We start from the raw sequence: 13,643 nt of genomic DNA on the forward strand, positions 1-13,643 counted from the left end.
CACTGGCACACAGCTGGCCCCCGGGCCTCCTCAAGTATGTGTTTCCCCCAGTGAGCCTTCTCAAACAGACACTGTGCAAAATCAGGGAGGAAGAGGAGCAGGTAGTTGCCCCTTATTGGCCCAACCAGACCTGGTTCCCCAAACTGATGCTCCTCTCAACAGCCCCTCCCTGGCCCATTCCTCTCAGGGAGGACCTCTTCTCTCAGAGAAGGGGCACCGTATGGCACCAGCTTCCAGACCTCTGGAAACTCCATGTCTGGTCCCTGAAGGGGATGCAGAGGCTCTAGGTGATCTACCACAAGCTGTCATAGACACCATCACTTCTGCGAGAGCACCCTCTACGAGGCATGCTTACGCACTGAAATGGAACCTGTTTGTTGAGTGGTGTTCTTCTCACCGTGAAGACCCCAGAAGATGTTCGATCGGTACTGTGCATTCCTTCCTGCAAGATGGGTTGGAGCGAGGGCTGTCTCCCACCACCCTCAAAGTATATGTTGCCTCTATTGCCGCACATCACGATGCAGTTGATGGGAGATCCGTGGGGAAGCACGACCTGATTGTCAAGTTCCTGAGGGGTACGAGGAGACTGAATTCCCCCCCCGGGTAAGGACCCACATTTTCGGTCGACAAATCGTGCCTGGAATTCGGACCGGCCGACTCTCATATAATCCTGAGACCCCGGCCAGGATACCTGAACCTGCAAGCGCTGCCCCCGGAGGAGGCAGTCCTAGCCCTGGCTTTTCTCTGTCCCGTCCCGTGTGCTCTCTACGCATAGAAGTCAGTCAACACTGTAAGCCCCGCTCGAAGTGTCGGCTTGCTGCGCCATTCCCCTCCTATGGACTGGATACGTGCACCATTCTTGCTCCAGTAGAGTTCCTCTTTAGCCGAACCCTGTTGAGTTCCTCCACACCCCTCGGCAACGGACGTGGCGGAGCGTCCGATGCCAGGCCTAACACTCGTATGCATTGGCGGAACTAAAAGGGAACGTCTCGGTTATATATGTAACCCTCGTTCGGGTACAGACGTAGTCCCGTCCCCACTATTGCTGGACCACCGCTGACTTCAGGCTCCGCTCAGCTCCTCAGCGAAAAACAAATGGTGCGTGCATCCGCTTCCGTATTTATACAGGGCAGAGTGCGAGATGTTTTATCAATACTCGAAGATGACAGGCTCCCTAAGCGTGATTCCAATCAGTACGGTACGTCCGACTACGTCTCTTTCAGGTAACGAGGGTTACATAAGTAACTGAGATGTTACTTGTTCATCATTGTGTCAGTGTTTTATTCGCTGACTTTAGCTAGCTTCTTTGCATGAAGAACGACATGAAATTTCTGTATGTAGATAGAAATGGCTCATTCTAAGGTAATAAAAACATAATGGTTCATTACAGTTTTTCTCAGTCGCTTTGGTGCATTTCTCACATCACTATTTAAATTTGCACAACAGTTAGTTCAACCTTCACAACATTAAGTCATTTGTGCACATCATAGTAGCAGTTTCTCATTCCTTCAAGCAAATTGCAAATGCTTTTGGACATGCATCAATTGCTTTCATACAACTCTCTGCTGTTTTATAACATTATCATTTGCTTATGTCATGTCAGTCAAAATTAACTATACTTGTGAATGCTGAATAGTCATTCCATAATAGTCCTCATTTCATTGCTTGAACTAGTTGTCAAAATCTGTCGAGCAAATTGTACACATTTTTGTAAATCTTTAAAAAAAAAAAAAAAATTTAAATGTCTCCTAAATTGAACAATTTGCAATTTAGCTAGATATGATATTTGCTGTGATGTAGATGAAATTATGTGGCCAGACAGAGAGGAACGTCTGGATGTGCATGAATGATTACAGTACTATGTATGTTGTATGTTCACTGTTCAGTTCCAATATGTACTGCAATATTCAACTGCAGTTGTGCACAGCTCTACCCAAAGGGAGTTTATGTTTGTTGTAAATAAGGGTGTATTTTTTCTTTTGCACAATGCTGTGCACAAATTAGAATTGCAAAGAGCATTTGCAGTAAAAATGTGTGAAACATACATATTCAGTGTCTTGTACTCAGTTACCTCACTAAATACAGTAATGTGTAACTTTACTGTATTTTTCAAATGGCTGTGCAAATAGTATATAGTGCTGTCTTGAATATTTTTAGGTAGTGTCACCAAGATCTGACTTTTTTGCATTGGAAAACATTTACAGAGTAAACTGTCATAATGAAAACATGACAAAGCCATTTGACTATCTTGTTCATAAACAATGGTGTCAGGACTTTTCATCTTGATGAAACTGACACTTTCATTGCTTTTGAGGAATGAGCTATCCATTTTGAGAAAGTGACATGCTTTTGCAGGTTATCAACTAGGTTTTGCAGTTTGTACTAATTGTTTTGAGAACTGCATTAACTGTTGTGCAAATGTAAATAGTGATGTGAGAAATGCACCAAAGCGACTGAGAAAAACTGTAAGTAAGGTCTTTATACACAACTGAAAACATAGTTATGCACATGATATTGCATTTCTGTCAATAGATCCTCCTAAATATTACACAGTGCACCTTTAATTCTAGGTGTAAACAGGGCCTAAGTTGATGTTAATTTTAACATTTTCTAATAGCCTACTATTAAAATAAAAAGCTGCATCTGTAAATAATATTTATGCTAATGAAACTGAGCTAACATGAACTAAAAAGGAAGTTGTATTAACTAACGTTAACAGATTAATTAATACTGTAACATATATTGACCATTGTTAGTTGCATTAACCAACGTTAACTAATCAATGTTTATAACATGTAACATGTTATAATTGTATTTAATTATTTAGTAACTTATTTATTAATTAATTATTATTATTATTACATTGATTTCTTTGACAATATTACAAGATTTCTGTTAACATGTAGGCCATTCAGAAGAAGTCAGGTAAATCCAAACAACCTGGAGCAGATGGTCGCTGTAAGAATATGAATGACATTAAACCAAGCTCCATCGTATTAGACATAATATACTTAATAATTACAGCCTGTCATGGTGCTATATAGCTAGATATATATATATTTAGAGATATGAAGACACATTTGATTCATAATGTAGTTATTACTCATCATTCGGGCCCTCGGGTGTGTGTGCTGGTGAGGGCAGTTGTGCCGTCAGTGCTGGCAGCATAACACACGTTCAGGCTCATCCCTATTGAGAGCTGCAGTTACTTCTGCTCTGGAAGTACCTTTATACACTTCTATATGTTCCAAACTGAAGCCACCAGAAAGTGAGATGGGAAACAGTGCAATAAGGTGTCTAACAGGAATGACCACATTCACCTAGAATGCCTTGCCTTTAGGGCAATATTCAATAATATTTTCTGTCAAAGGGTACAAATATAAGTGGCATACACAAACAAACATGCTAAACTCATAAATGGTGAGGGTTCAACAATACATTGTAAATAAAATGCACAAGCCTAAAGATTTACAGTGCTGGAAATATATTGTTCATTACTTTATTCTGTACTGTTTTGGGCTTTCATATCCAAATTTGCCAATTCATAGTCTAGCACATGCATGAAGAGGAAATCACACAAAAATCTCTCAAGCCAAAAACCCCATCTTTGGTTAAAAACAATGCTTGTATTTATAAAGGTAAAAGGTTGAAAGACAGCAGCTAAAATGAGAATGCCTCTGGCAAACTTGCAGTTATTTTCCTACTATGTGACAAACTGACAGCATGGGTGGAGCAAAGGGCTAAACAAGGGGGAGACACACTATTGATTACACAATTTGACAGAAAGGCAGATTGAATGTGGAAAATATGTATTTATTGTTATCACTGGCAGGTCAAGGGTTTTTTATGTTTTGATTCAGTAAAAGGTATACTCACAAAATAATTTTTATGTTAATGGTGGATTAGGACTTATTGTGATTATAAAATTTTCAAAGATTTGTTTAATTTACCCAAACTAGTTTTGCATGTTTCATTTGTAGGGTGTTGTGTCAAAATTAAATGTTAAAAGACGAGCCTGGTACAGCATGTGAGGCAGGATAGATAGATAGATAGATAGATAGATAGATAGATAGATAGATAGATAGATAGATAGATAGATAGATAGATAGATAGATAGATAGATAGATAGATAGATAGATAGATAGATAGATAGATAGATAGATAGATAGATAGATAGATAGATAGACTATTGCTATCTTAGCATTCCATAAAACATGTAATCATTATCTTTTGCTGAGCATAAATCTAAACAGGTTGATGTTGCTGTATTGGATTCTTTAACTGTTTTAAATAATATTAAATGTATATTTCTTGTCTGAAATGCTCATGACAACATCAAAATATTTCCAGCATCATGCCATTTATGTTTCTTCACACATTAAGAATATACAGGTCTATCTTAAGAAAGAAGCTCAAGTGTTTGTGTCTCTGCAATTTGTCTTTAAAGAGGAGCTGAACTGAATAGCTGTCATTACCTGGGTTTCATCAAATGCCAAAGTGCACTTAAAAGAGGAATAGTAATCTTTCGTTCTCTCTGTTGCTGCAACATGATCTCATAGATATTATCAAAGGAGCTGAAGGTCCCACGGAAAAAAAGAAAAAAACCTTTCTCATGGCACTCCCATATTAGGACAAATGTCACATATATTTTACTGCTAACATTTTAATGACTTGAAAATGCAAGTTATTTTAAAGTACTTTCTAAGTGCAATGTCCCTGAAGGACACTAGTGATGTGTTAAATTTCCCATGGATGGATTTCACCTTTTCTTTCCTCTGATAATACAGTCTACATTTAAACTCACACACAAAACATATTTAAATAGTTGAAATTATTAAAATATATATATTTTTTTTAGTATAAAGTGAAATCTGTCTATAGTATCATATAATTCCTTATTGTTAAAGCGTTCCATGAAACATTTCTGAGAATCAAAAACTAATTATTTATTCTATATCCAGTTGAATACACATTTAAATAAATAAATAATCTTAATCATTATATTGCAAAGGAAATTACTTATACACATAAAATAGTAGATTAGTTCGAAACTGGATTTCATGAATAATTTCTTTTTTTTTTAGTCCTGTGTGCAAGTAAAATCAATATATCATATCAGCCTGCAATCTGCAAATCCTATTTGAGAGGTTAAACCAGGGGCATTCCTCTTAAAAATGATTTCATGCTCAAAAGCTTTTTGAATCCTATTATTACTTGAATCATAATCTAGCGTAAATGTAAATGAACAAATAAATAAAAATGTATTTCCCATTATTATAGAATTGTTTTACTACATTCTAGTATTTTTTTACTTTGCCTGACAAAATGTGCTATACTGGAAATTTTTGTTAAAGTTATATACATAATAGGCTACAGTATAATATAATATAGCTAATATAATATAATATAATATAATATAATATAATATAATATAATATAATATAATATAATATAATATAATATAATAGCGTTTACAATAGGATATTTACCAAACATTATAAACATGACTTAAAAAAAAAATAATTTTTGGGTCTAAGGAAGGATATGTCTGTCAGTCAGTTTTATTGAGATTGTCGTGTCAGTTTATGTGATTCAAAAGGGGCCGCCGGTCCGGTCCGCCGGAAGCACGGCAAACTGCTGAAGACGCGGCGGCTTCCGGAAGTCACATTGTCAGCGGTTGCTGTCTGTTTAGACTAAGTTATGTTAACATTCTTTTGTCGTGCAGATTTATCGTGTGTGTGATTTCAGCACTTGGACACGGAAAGCTTTAAATCATGGATGAATCAGATACAACCGCTATTCTTGCGGAGGACTCGGAGTCGGGTGACTCCAGCAAAGTCTGTTGTTGTTTTAAGGTGATACAAAACAAACCTCCTCCGCCGTGTTCGTGTCCATTTCCCGTGACAGTGGAGCCCGTTATGTTCCTGTCCATGTTCTCCATAGCTCTCCAGATGCCTCTATACACGCAGTACCTGTGGGAACGTCTCAGTGAAGATGTGGGTTATAATGGAACAAAGGGAGGAGGATGTAATGCATCTACGGTCCACGACCCTCTGCTGAAGGTAACAAATATTTGACACGTTGTCGTCTTGGTTTGGAAACATAAACGGAGAAGAACCGTTTTTCATTCCGAAATCAGTCGGTTGTTTTAGTGAATCAAATGCGCGCCTATTGTATTTTGATTCCCAAACGAATGACACTTTTGAGTCGGTTCTCTGTAGTGAGTCAAAAACACACACAGAATAGCGCATCAAGTGTAACTTAGTTCGATTCCCGAACGAATGACCGTTATGAGCCTCTCTTTTTTTCAGTGATTTAGTATAGAGATAATAGATAATATACAGAGCTAACGTTACATAGTAACGTTACCGTGGTTCGATTCCCAAACGAATGACACTTAAGAGCCGGTTCTTTCTGTAGTGAATCACAAAATTGGACCATTGTAAAACAGTTATTTTGCGACCAGTAAAGTCTGATTCCCAAACAAATTACACTTTTAAGCCTTTTCTTTTTAGTAAATCAAACATAAAAGTATAAAATAAAATATACACCGCTACCAGTGTAACTTAGTTCGATTCCCGAACGAATGACACTTCTGAGGCTGTTCTTTAAGTGAATCACAAAAGTGGACCAGTGGACCCTGAACATATTGGGGGACCAGTAAATCCAGATTCCCGAACTAATGACTTTTATGAACCTTATCTTTTAGTGGATCAAAAACATCAGCGCAACCAGTGTATTTCGATTGCCGAACATGACACCTGCGTTACTAGGACTGGGCGATATATCAGTCACCGCCTTCAGTCACCACCCCGAGCACTGCCCACCCAGGCTCTGTGCCCACCATTCCTCCATCCTTTTGCCCAACCCCCAGACAACATCGTTGCTGAGCAACACCAACACGGAAACATGTCGAGAAAATGCTGTTTAACTTTAGTCGATGGATGTAGAGACCTGCACTCCCGCGGGACCCAACGCAACTGAGTGCAGCGCCGTCCTAGATTTGATGGCTGAGTGCGGGCATAAGGTACTCGTGTCGTGTGTGCGGGTTGCGGGAGAATAAAACGATTCACGGGACTCCCGCGAAATAGAAATATCTAAAGATAAAACATCTAAAGATAAAACTGAGTTTTTGTTCAGTGCTGATTTTCTGCCTGCTGGCAAATCCTCTGCTTATAACAAACGAAGTGTTGACATTATGAAATATTTATTGTGCAGTCAGCTTCATTGATTATAACGAAGCTTTGTGAGATCGCGATGAACTGAGATAACAGCTTTAAAGGGTTACTTCAGGATTTAGCATTAAGCTTTGTATTAGTAGAAAACCTGTAGTATTTTAGAATTACCATGCTTTCCACCCTCATATCCCCCTGAGACAAGAGATTTATGTATTTTTTGTCTGGAAAAAATCCTCCGATGACGCAAAAATCGTCATTTTGCGTCATCGGAGGATTTTCTGGCCAGAGGCTAAAGACTACAGCCAGTAGAAGGCGTTGTTCCGCATGTTTTTAGCCCGCCCATACAGGGTGGGATCTCACTCAGTCAGAATGTACACAGTGTCAGCCGTCTTTCTTTGGAAGCTAGCTAGCAGGCTCTTGTTCTGTGGAGAAAGCTGAATAGTAGGAGAAAGCTGAGTAAGTAACCATCCTCTTTTTCCCGGACTTGTCCGGCGGGCGAGATCGTTCAAAATGTCCGGGATTCAGCTTTTGCTTTCTGCGGTCGCTATTCCTTGTTTACATGTACACCTTTTGTTTCAATCTAACTGAATTCATTCCGATTGGTGAATTTGAATGTAGTGTTTACATGAACGCTAAACAAGTGATCGGTTGATGTGCGTTTTACCATTGCTAAGAAAAATTCCCGCTCCTCCGTGAGAGATGGGAGACCTGGCGCGTCTCAGTAATCACGCCACCGGCCTCGCGCTGTTCTCCCGCGGCCGTCAGCCTCGTCCTGCTCGCCACAGTAAACATGATGAATGGCGACTGTAGAACGCAAAAGCCGAATCCCGGACATTTTGGGCGATCCCGAAATCCCATGCAGACTCGTCACGGAGACTCACTGGTAGCCTAACCTTGTTTTAAACTGCGCTCTCTTACCAGTAGGCGTGGCCTCCTAGGGCAGCGAAGCAAGTGCATTCTGGGAGTTGTTGTCTTTCATCCACATAAGCCAAAAATACATTTTCTGGCTTTTCTCAGTCTAGAAAGCTCCAAATTCAAAAATTTCTTCACATTTCTTCTACTTAAATGACCTATTTTAAATACACATTCATCTTCCCAGAGGTGAAGTATCCCTTTAATAACAAATAATTTATCACCATCATTACAGGTGTTTTATTTACCTTACTTGTGTTGTGAGCATCACCAAGCGGCCTGGCCGTGCGTCACTCAGAAAATAACAGGCCAATCAGAAGACAGGCTCATGAATATTAAGTAGACAGGCCAAAATCTACCTGTTCTTGGCAGAGCTCCTGAGAAAGGAGCAGTAAAAATATATTGAGATGGTTTAGGTACTTATACCGCAAATATATATTCTTAAGGACATCAAAACCTAAAATAAAACTTCCAAAAGGTGTACAATATGGGACCTTTAATATGTAATTTATTTCCCTTGTCTAGGAAGTGGAGACTCTGACTGCGCACTGGAGCCTGTACATCAATTTGGGTGGTTTTCTAGTTGGGCTGATTATGGTGACCCTGTTGGGCTCGTGGAGTGACCGTGCAGGTCGGCGTATGGTTCTGATCATCCCTTCCCTTGGCCTGGCTGTTCAGGCGGCCGTTTATTTGATTGTAATGTACCTGAAGCTGCCTGTGTTCTGGTTCCTTATTGGGAGGATCTGCAGCGGCCTCTCCGGGGACTTCAACGCCATTTTGGCTGGTTGCTTTGCGTATGTGGCCGACACGAGTGGCATGGGTTCTCGCACCTTTCGTGTGGCGATACTAGAGGCTTGTCTGGGATTGGCTGGCATGTTTGGGAGCATCATCGGAGGACTGTGGCGACGGGCACAAGGGTACTCGGCAGCTTTTCAAACATAAAATACAATTTTAATATTTCTGTAAAAAAAAAACAACAACAACAACATCATGTTTCCCTCCAGGTATATCAACCCTTTCTGGCTAGTATTGGCCACAAATCTTGCAGCGGCCTTCTACACATATCTGTTTGTGCCTGAAACCGTCACCCCTGACCCCGGGGCAAAACTCCTCTCCACCAGGCATCACCGGGCCATCTACCACCTCTATGAATCTGACACGCCACAGGGACGCAGAACTAAACTATGGTTTTACATTTTCTGCTTCTTTTTGGTGGTGTCTGTACATTTGGGCTGCAGTGACCTCTATGTGCTCTATGAGTTGAGTGCTCCGCTCTGCTGGGGTCCAGAGCTGATTGGTTATGGCTCTGCGGCCAAGAATCTGGCCTACCTCACCAGCCTGATGGGGCTCAGGGCCATGCAATGCTGTCTGGAGGACTCCTGGGTGGCTGTGGTGGGCCTTACCTCTAACATTGTTGGCTTGATTGTGATTTCGATCGCTGACACTACAGCTCTGATGTTTACCGGTAAGATCTTCTATATTAAATTTATACACCACCGTTCAAAAGTTTGGTGTCGGTCGGTAAGATTTTTGCATATTTTTGAAAGAAGTCTCTTATGCTCACCAAAGCTGCATTTATTTAATAAAAAATACAGTGAAAACTATGGAAGCTTGTTTCCACCAATGAATAATAAATTAATAATAATAATTGCCACTTTTTATCTCACAATTCTGACTTTTTTTCTCACAGTTGCGAGATATGAAGTCAGAATTGTGAGAAATAAAGTCGCACTTGCGAGAAATAAAGTCAGAATTGCGGGTTATAAAGTCGCAATTCTGGGAAATAAAGTCGCAATTGCGAGATATAAAGTCGCAATTCTGAGAAATAAAGTCGCAATTGTGTGTTATAAAGTCGCAATTCTGGGAAATAAAGTTGCAATTGCGAGATATAAAGTTGCAATTGCGAGATATAAAGTTGCAATTGTGTGATATAAAGTCACAATTCTGAGAAATAAAGTCGCAATTGCGAGATATAAAGTCGCAATTCTGAGAAATAAAGTCGCAATTGCGTCTTAAGTCGCAATTCTTGGAAATAAAGTTGCAATTGCGAGATATAAAGTTGCAATTGCGTGTTATAAAGTCGCAATTCTGGGAAATAAAGTCACAATTCTGAGAAATAAAGTCGCAATTGCGAGATATAAAGTCGCAATTCTGAGAAATAAAGTCGCAATTGCGTGTTATAAAGTCAGAATTGTGAGATATAAACTATTTTGAGGTAAAAAAAAAAAAGTTAAAAAAGTCCGCCTTTTTTTTTGCTTAGAATTGGACTTTATATCTCACAATTGTGAGTTTATATCTCACAATTCTGAGAAAAGTCAGAATTGCGTGATATAAAGTCGCAATTGCGAGAAAAAAAGTCAGAATTCTGACTTTATAACACGCAATTCTGACTTTATTTCACGCAATTCTGACTTTATAACACGCAATTGCGACTTTATTTCACGCAATTCTGACTTTATATCTCGCAATTCTGAGAAATAAAGTCAGAATTGCGAGATGTAAACTCGCAATTGTGAGAGAAAAAGTCGCAATTATCTTTTAAAATGTTTTATTTTGTGGCGGAAACAAGCTTCTATAGAAAACAGTAATATTATTAAGTATTACAATTCAAAATAACTGTTTTGTATTTTAACATATCAATTATAATGTATTATTTATATGAAATATAATTTTAATGTAGTCATTATTTTAAATCTTAAAAATGTTAATATGTAAACATTCCATTTATTCCTGTGATGGCAAAGCTGAATTTTCAGCAGCCATCTGAATCATTACATGATCCTTCAGAAATCATTCTGCTGATTTGGTGCTCAAGAAACATTTCTTATTATTATCAATATTTGAAATATTTTTTATAGAGACCGTAACATCCTTTCAGGATTTCTTGATGATTTTTTTTTTTTTTTTTTTTTACCAATGGAAAATTATTTGTCACGTTTGATCAATTTAATGCAAATCTTAAAACAAATATTACTGACATCAAACTCATGTAGTTAATATAATTATGTATAATATATTTTATAAACATACAATTTTATGTATGTTATATAAATGTATATTATGAATGTTATATTTTTATATGGATGTTTATTTATTGATTATATAATGCATTGTGCTGTTTAAAACTGATTAGCCTATTTACTGGTTAACAAGATCTTGTAACATTATTTAACTGACACTTTTTCCAGACTATAAGACATTATGTTAATGTTCTACTGTTTAGATTAGGCCTATATTACAGGAGAAAGGTCAAGACACTCTTTCTTGACATTTCAAAATAAATGCAGTGCTGATGCAACCTCACGCTGTCCTCCAGTGGCTGAAGTAGGTAAATGTGAATCAAAAGTAGCTTATCTCTCTGTCTTTTTCAGGATATGGCCTGTGCTTCCTTTTTATGGCCTCTACCCCAGTCCTGAGATCTAAACTGTCCAAGCTGGTGGACCCTTCAGAACAAGGTGAAACAAGGATAGCATTTTGTCACAAATTAGTAACCTTTAGAATGAAATGGAATAACATGTTTTATTATTATTATTTTGTCTTAGGTGCTCTGTTTGCTTCAGTGGCGTGTGTGGAAGGTCTATGCTCACTAGTATCTAGTGGGGTTTTTAACTCTCTGTACCCTGCCACACTACACTTCATGAAGGGATTTCCTTTCCTCTTTGGTGCCGTCATCCTCCTCATTCCAGCTGGCATTATTGGGTAAGACCCCCTCAACGATTGTCATTTAGACTCTCAGTTCGAGAATGAATAACATTTTTATTATGATGTGTACAGGGGCTTGGGTTGCCAGGAGAAGAGAGAGAGCAGAACAAACAGAGAAGGCTCTGGAATATCCTGACAATTGACTCTGTGAGAGTTTGTCTAGAACAGCAAAGGACAGAATGAGTCCAAGAATAAGCGATGATTTTCTGCACAACTGGGATCCTAAAGCTGATTGCCAATTAATGGACTTGTGTTCAATTCGTGATGACTTGGGCACGCAGGTTGCCGTGATTTTGCCAAGAACAACATTCCTGACCAAAAGTATGATTTTTTTAATATATTTTTTTAAAGAAATGATTCCACAAAGATACATTGAATTGATCAAAAGTGACAGTAAAAACTTTTAAGATGTTATAAAATATTTCTATTTCAAATATATGCTGTTTTGAACCTTCTATTCATCAAAGAATCTTAAAAAAAAAAAAAAATCATTGTTTCCACAAAAATATTATGCAGAACAACTGTTTTCAGCATTGATAATTAGCATTTTTTCTCAAGAACCAAATCAGCATATTAGAATGGTTTCTGAAGGATCATGTGACACTGAAGACTGGAGCTTTGGATCACAGGAATAAATTATGTTTTTTAAAGCGGATGTGTGTAGAGACAACTGTGAGTAAGCCATAGGTATGTGGATTTCCACAAAAAGTGTAAACACTGTGACTGGTGCTATCTAAACATTGTTTCAGCTTCCTGACCAGCCCGACACAGCAACATCAGCTCAACCAATGGCGTGAGTTTGTGTTGGAATTATCTGTCGACCACTGGGTGTCGGGGCAGTGTTTGAGAAACCTGTTTGGTCATGGCTCACTGTAATCACTGTATTGTTCCTCATCATGTTAAAGTCAACCTTTTTAATCTTGTGTCTTTTCTTCTTTGTAAGCAATAATGACCAATGAATGACCATAAAAAAAAACTGTTTACTGAAGTTTTGTGTATATTTGTACAGGGATGCAGTGCACAGACATTGAATCAGTCATGTCTCTCACTTCTCTTTTCTTCACTGTGCACTCTCACTTTCCCCCTAAGCATTATGGGAAATGTATTCTTAATGCTGAACAACATTACAAATGGCAATTTAAACTATTTCTATTATTACTGAAGACAACTCACTAAACATTACTATTACTCATTAATTCACAACATTTAAATGCTTCCCCATGTGAGTTGTGTTCTGGTTATCTGAGAATTACAGGGATTTGAGAGGAGACTTGAGATTATGGCTTGTCTGTGTCGTTCACAGGAAGTGAAAATTACATTTTGTGCTTGTCTGAAAGTGTCAAATCGTTTATCTCAGCGGTTTTGTATTGGAATATTTGAATACAGTGCAACAAGCTATTTTTTGTGAAACAAAATATGTATGATTTACATACATGAACATTAATAATGTTTTTCCAAAACCAGTTTTATTGCTGTTTATTTCTCAAAAAGAACATTTCATTGCACAGATTTTACACGTTGTATAAGACATGAAAGACAGACTGGCACACATCATAAGGCAACCGTAGGGAGATCAATAGCAGGATAAAGCTTGAGGTGTCAAGAGGTGTTAGTAAATGTTCATTAGCATTTTCCTTGACCTGCTGAATCTTCACAGTGTCTGAAAATGTATCAGTGACTCAAATCTGCTGCATAATATCCTTGCAAATCCTAAAAGCCTCTACAGCAGTATTTCAAGTCATGTAACTGTCTAAAAGGATTTTTTCTAATACTGCATGAGGCGATGAATAACCATTATGATTTAGATGTGAAAAAATTGTTATTTGCTTTGTGAATGATGCAAGGTATAAA

The 13,643-nt window shown here is 38.2% G+C and overlaps 1 protein-coding gene across 1 annotated transcript; it reads left to right on the top strand.

Moving 5' to 3' along the window:
• The first annotated feature begins 5,621 nt into the window (after positions 1-5,621).
• On the top strand, positions 5,622-12,772 carry slc46a1 (solute carrier family 46 member 1). Its single transcript, XM_084419760.1, has 6 exons — positions 5,622-6,062; positions 8,616-9,007; positions 9,095-9,555; positions 11,462-11,545; positions 11,633-11,789; positions 11,865-12,772. The coding sequence occupies exons 1-6, from the start codon at positions 5,775-5,777 to the stop codon at positions 11,926-11,928; spliced, it is 1,446 nt and encodes a 481-aa protein (XP_084275886.1). The 5' UTR covers positions 5,622-5,774; the 3' UTR covers positions 11,929-12,772.
• Positions 12,773-13,643: the final 871 nt, after the last annotated feature.

The sequence above is a fragment of the Rutilus rutilus genome (assembly GCF_951802725.1).
Source record: "Rutilus rutilus genome assembly, chromosome: 9".
In the NCBI taxonomy this organism is placed as follows: domain Eukaryota; kingdom Metazoa; phylum Chordata; class Actinopteri; order Cypriniformes; family Leuciscidae; genus Rutilus; species Rutilus rutilus.

Coding starts and splice junctions, on each gene's coding strand:
- slc46a1 (XM_084419760.1), top strand. CDS start 5,775: ATGGATGAATCAGATACAACCGCTATTCTTGCGGAGGACTCGGAGTCG. Junction 6,063..8,615: donor TCCACGACCCTCTGCTGAAG/GTAACAAATATT, acceptor TCCCTTGTCTAG/GAAGTGGAGACTCTGACTGC. Junction 9,556..11,461: donor TACAGCTCTGATGTTTACCG/GTAAGATCTTCT, acceptor TGTCTTTTTCAG/GATATGGCCTGTGCTTCCTT.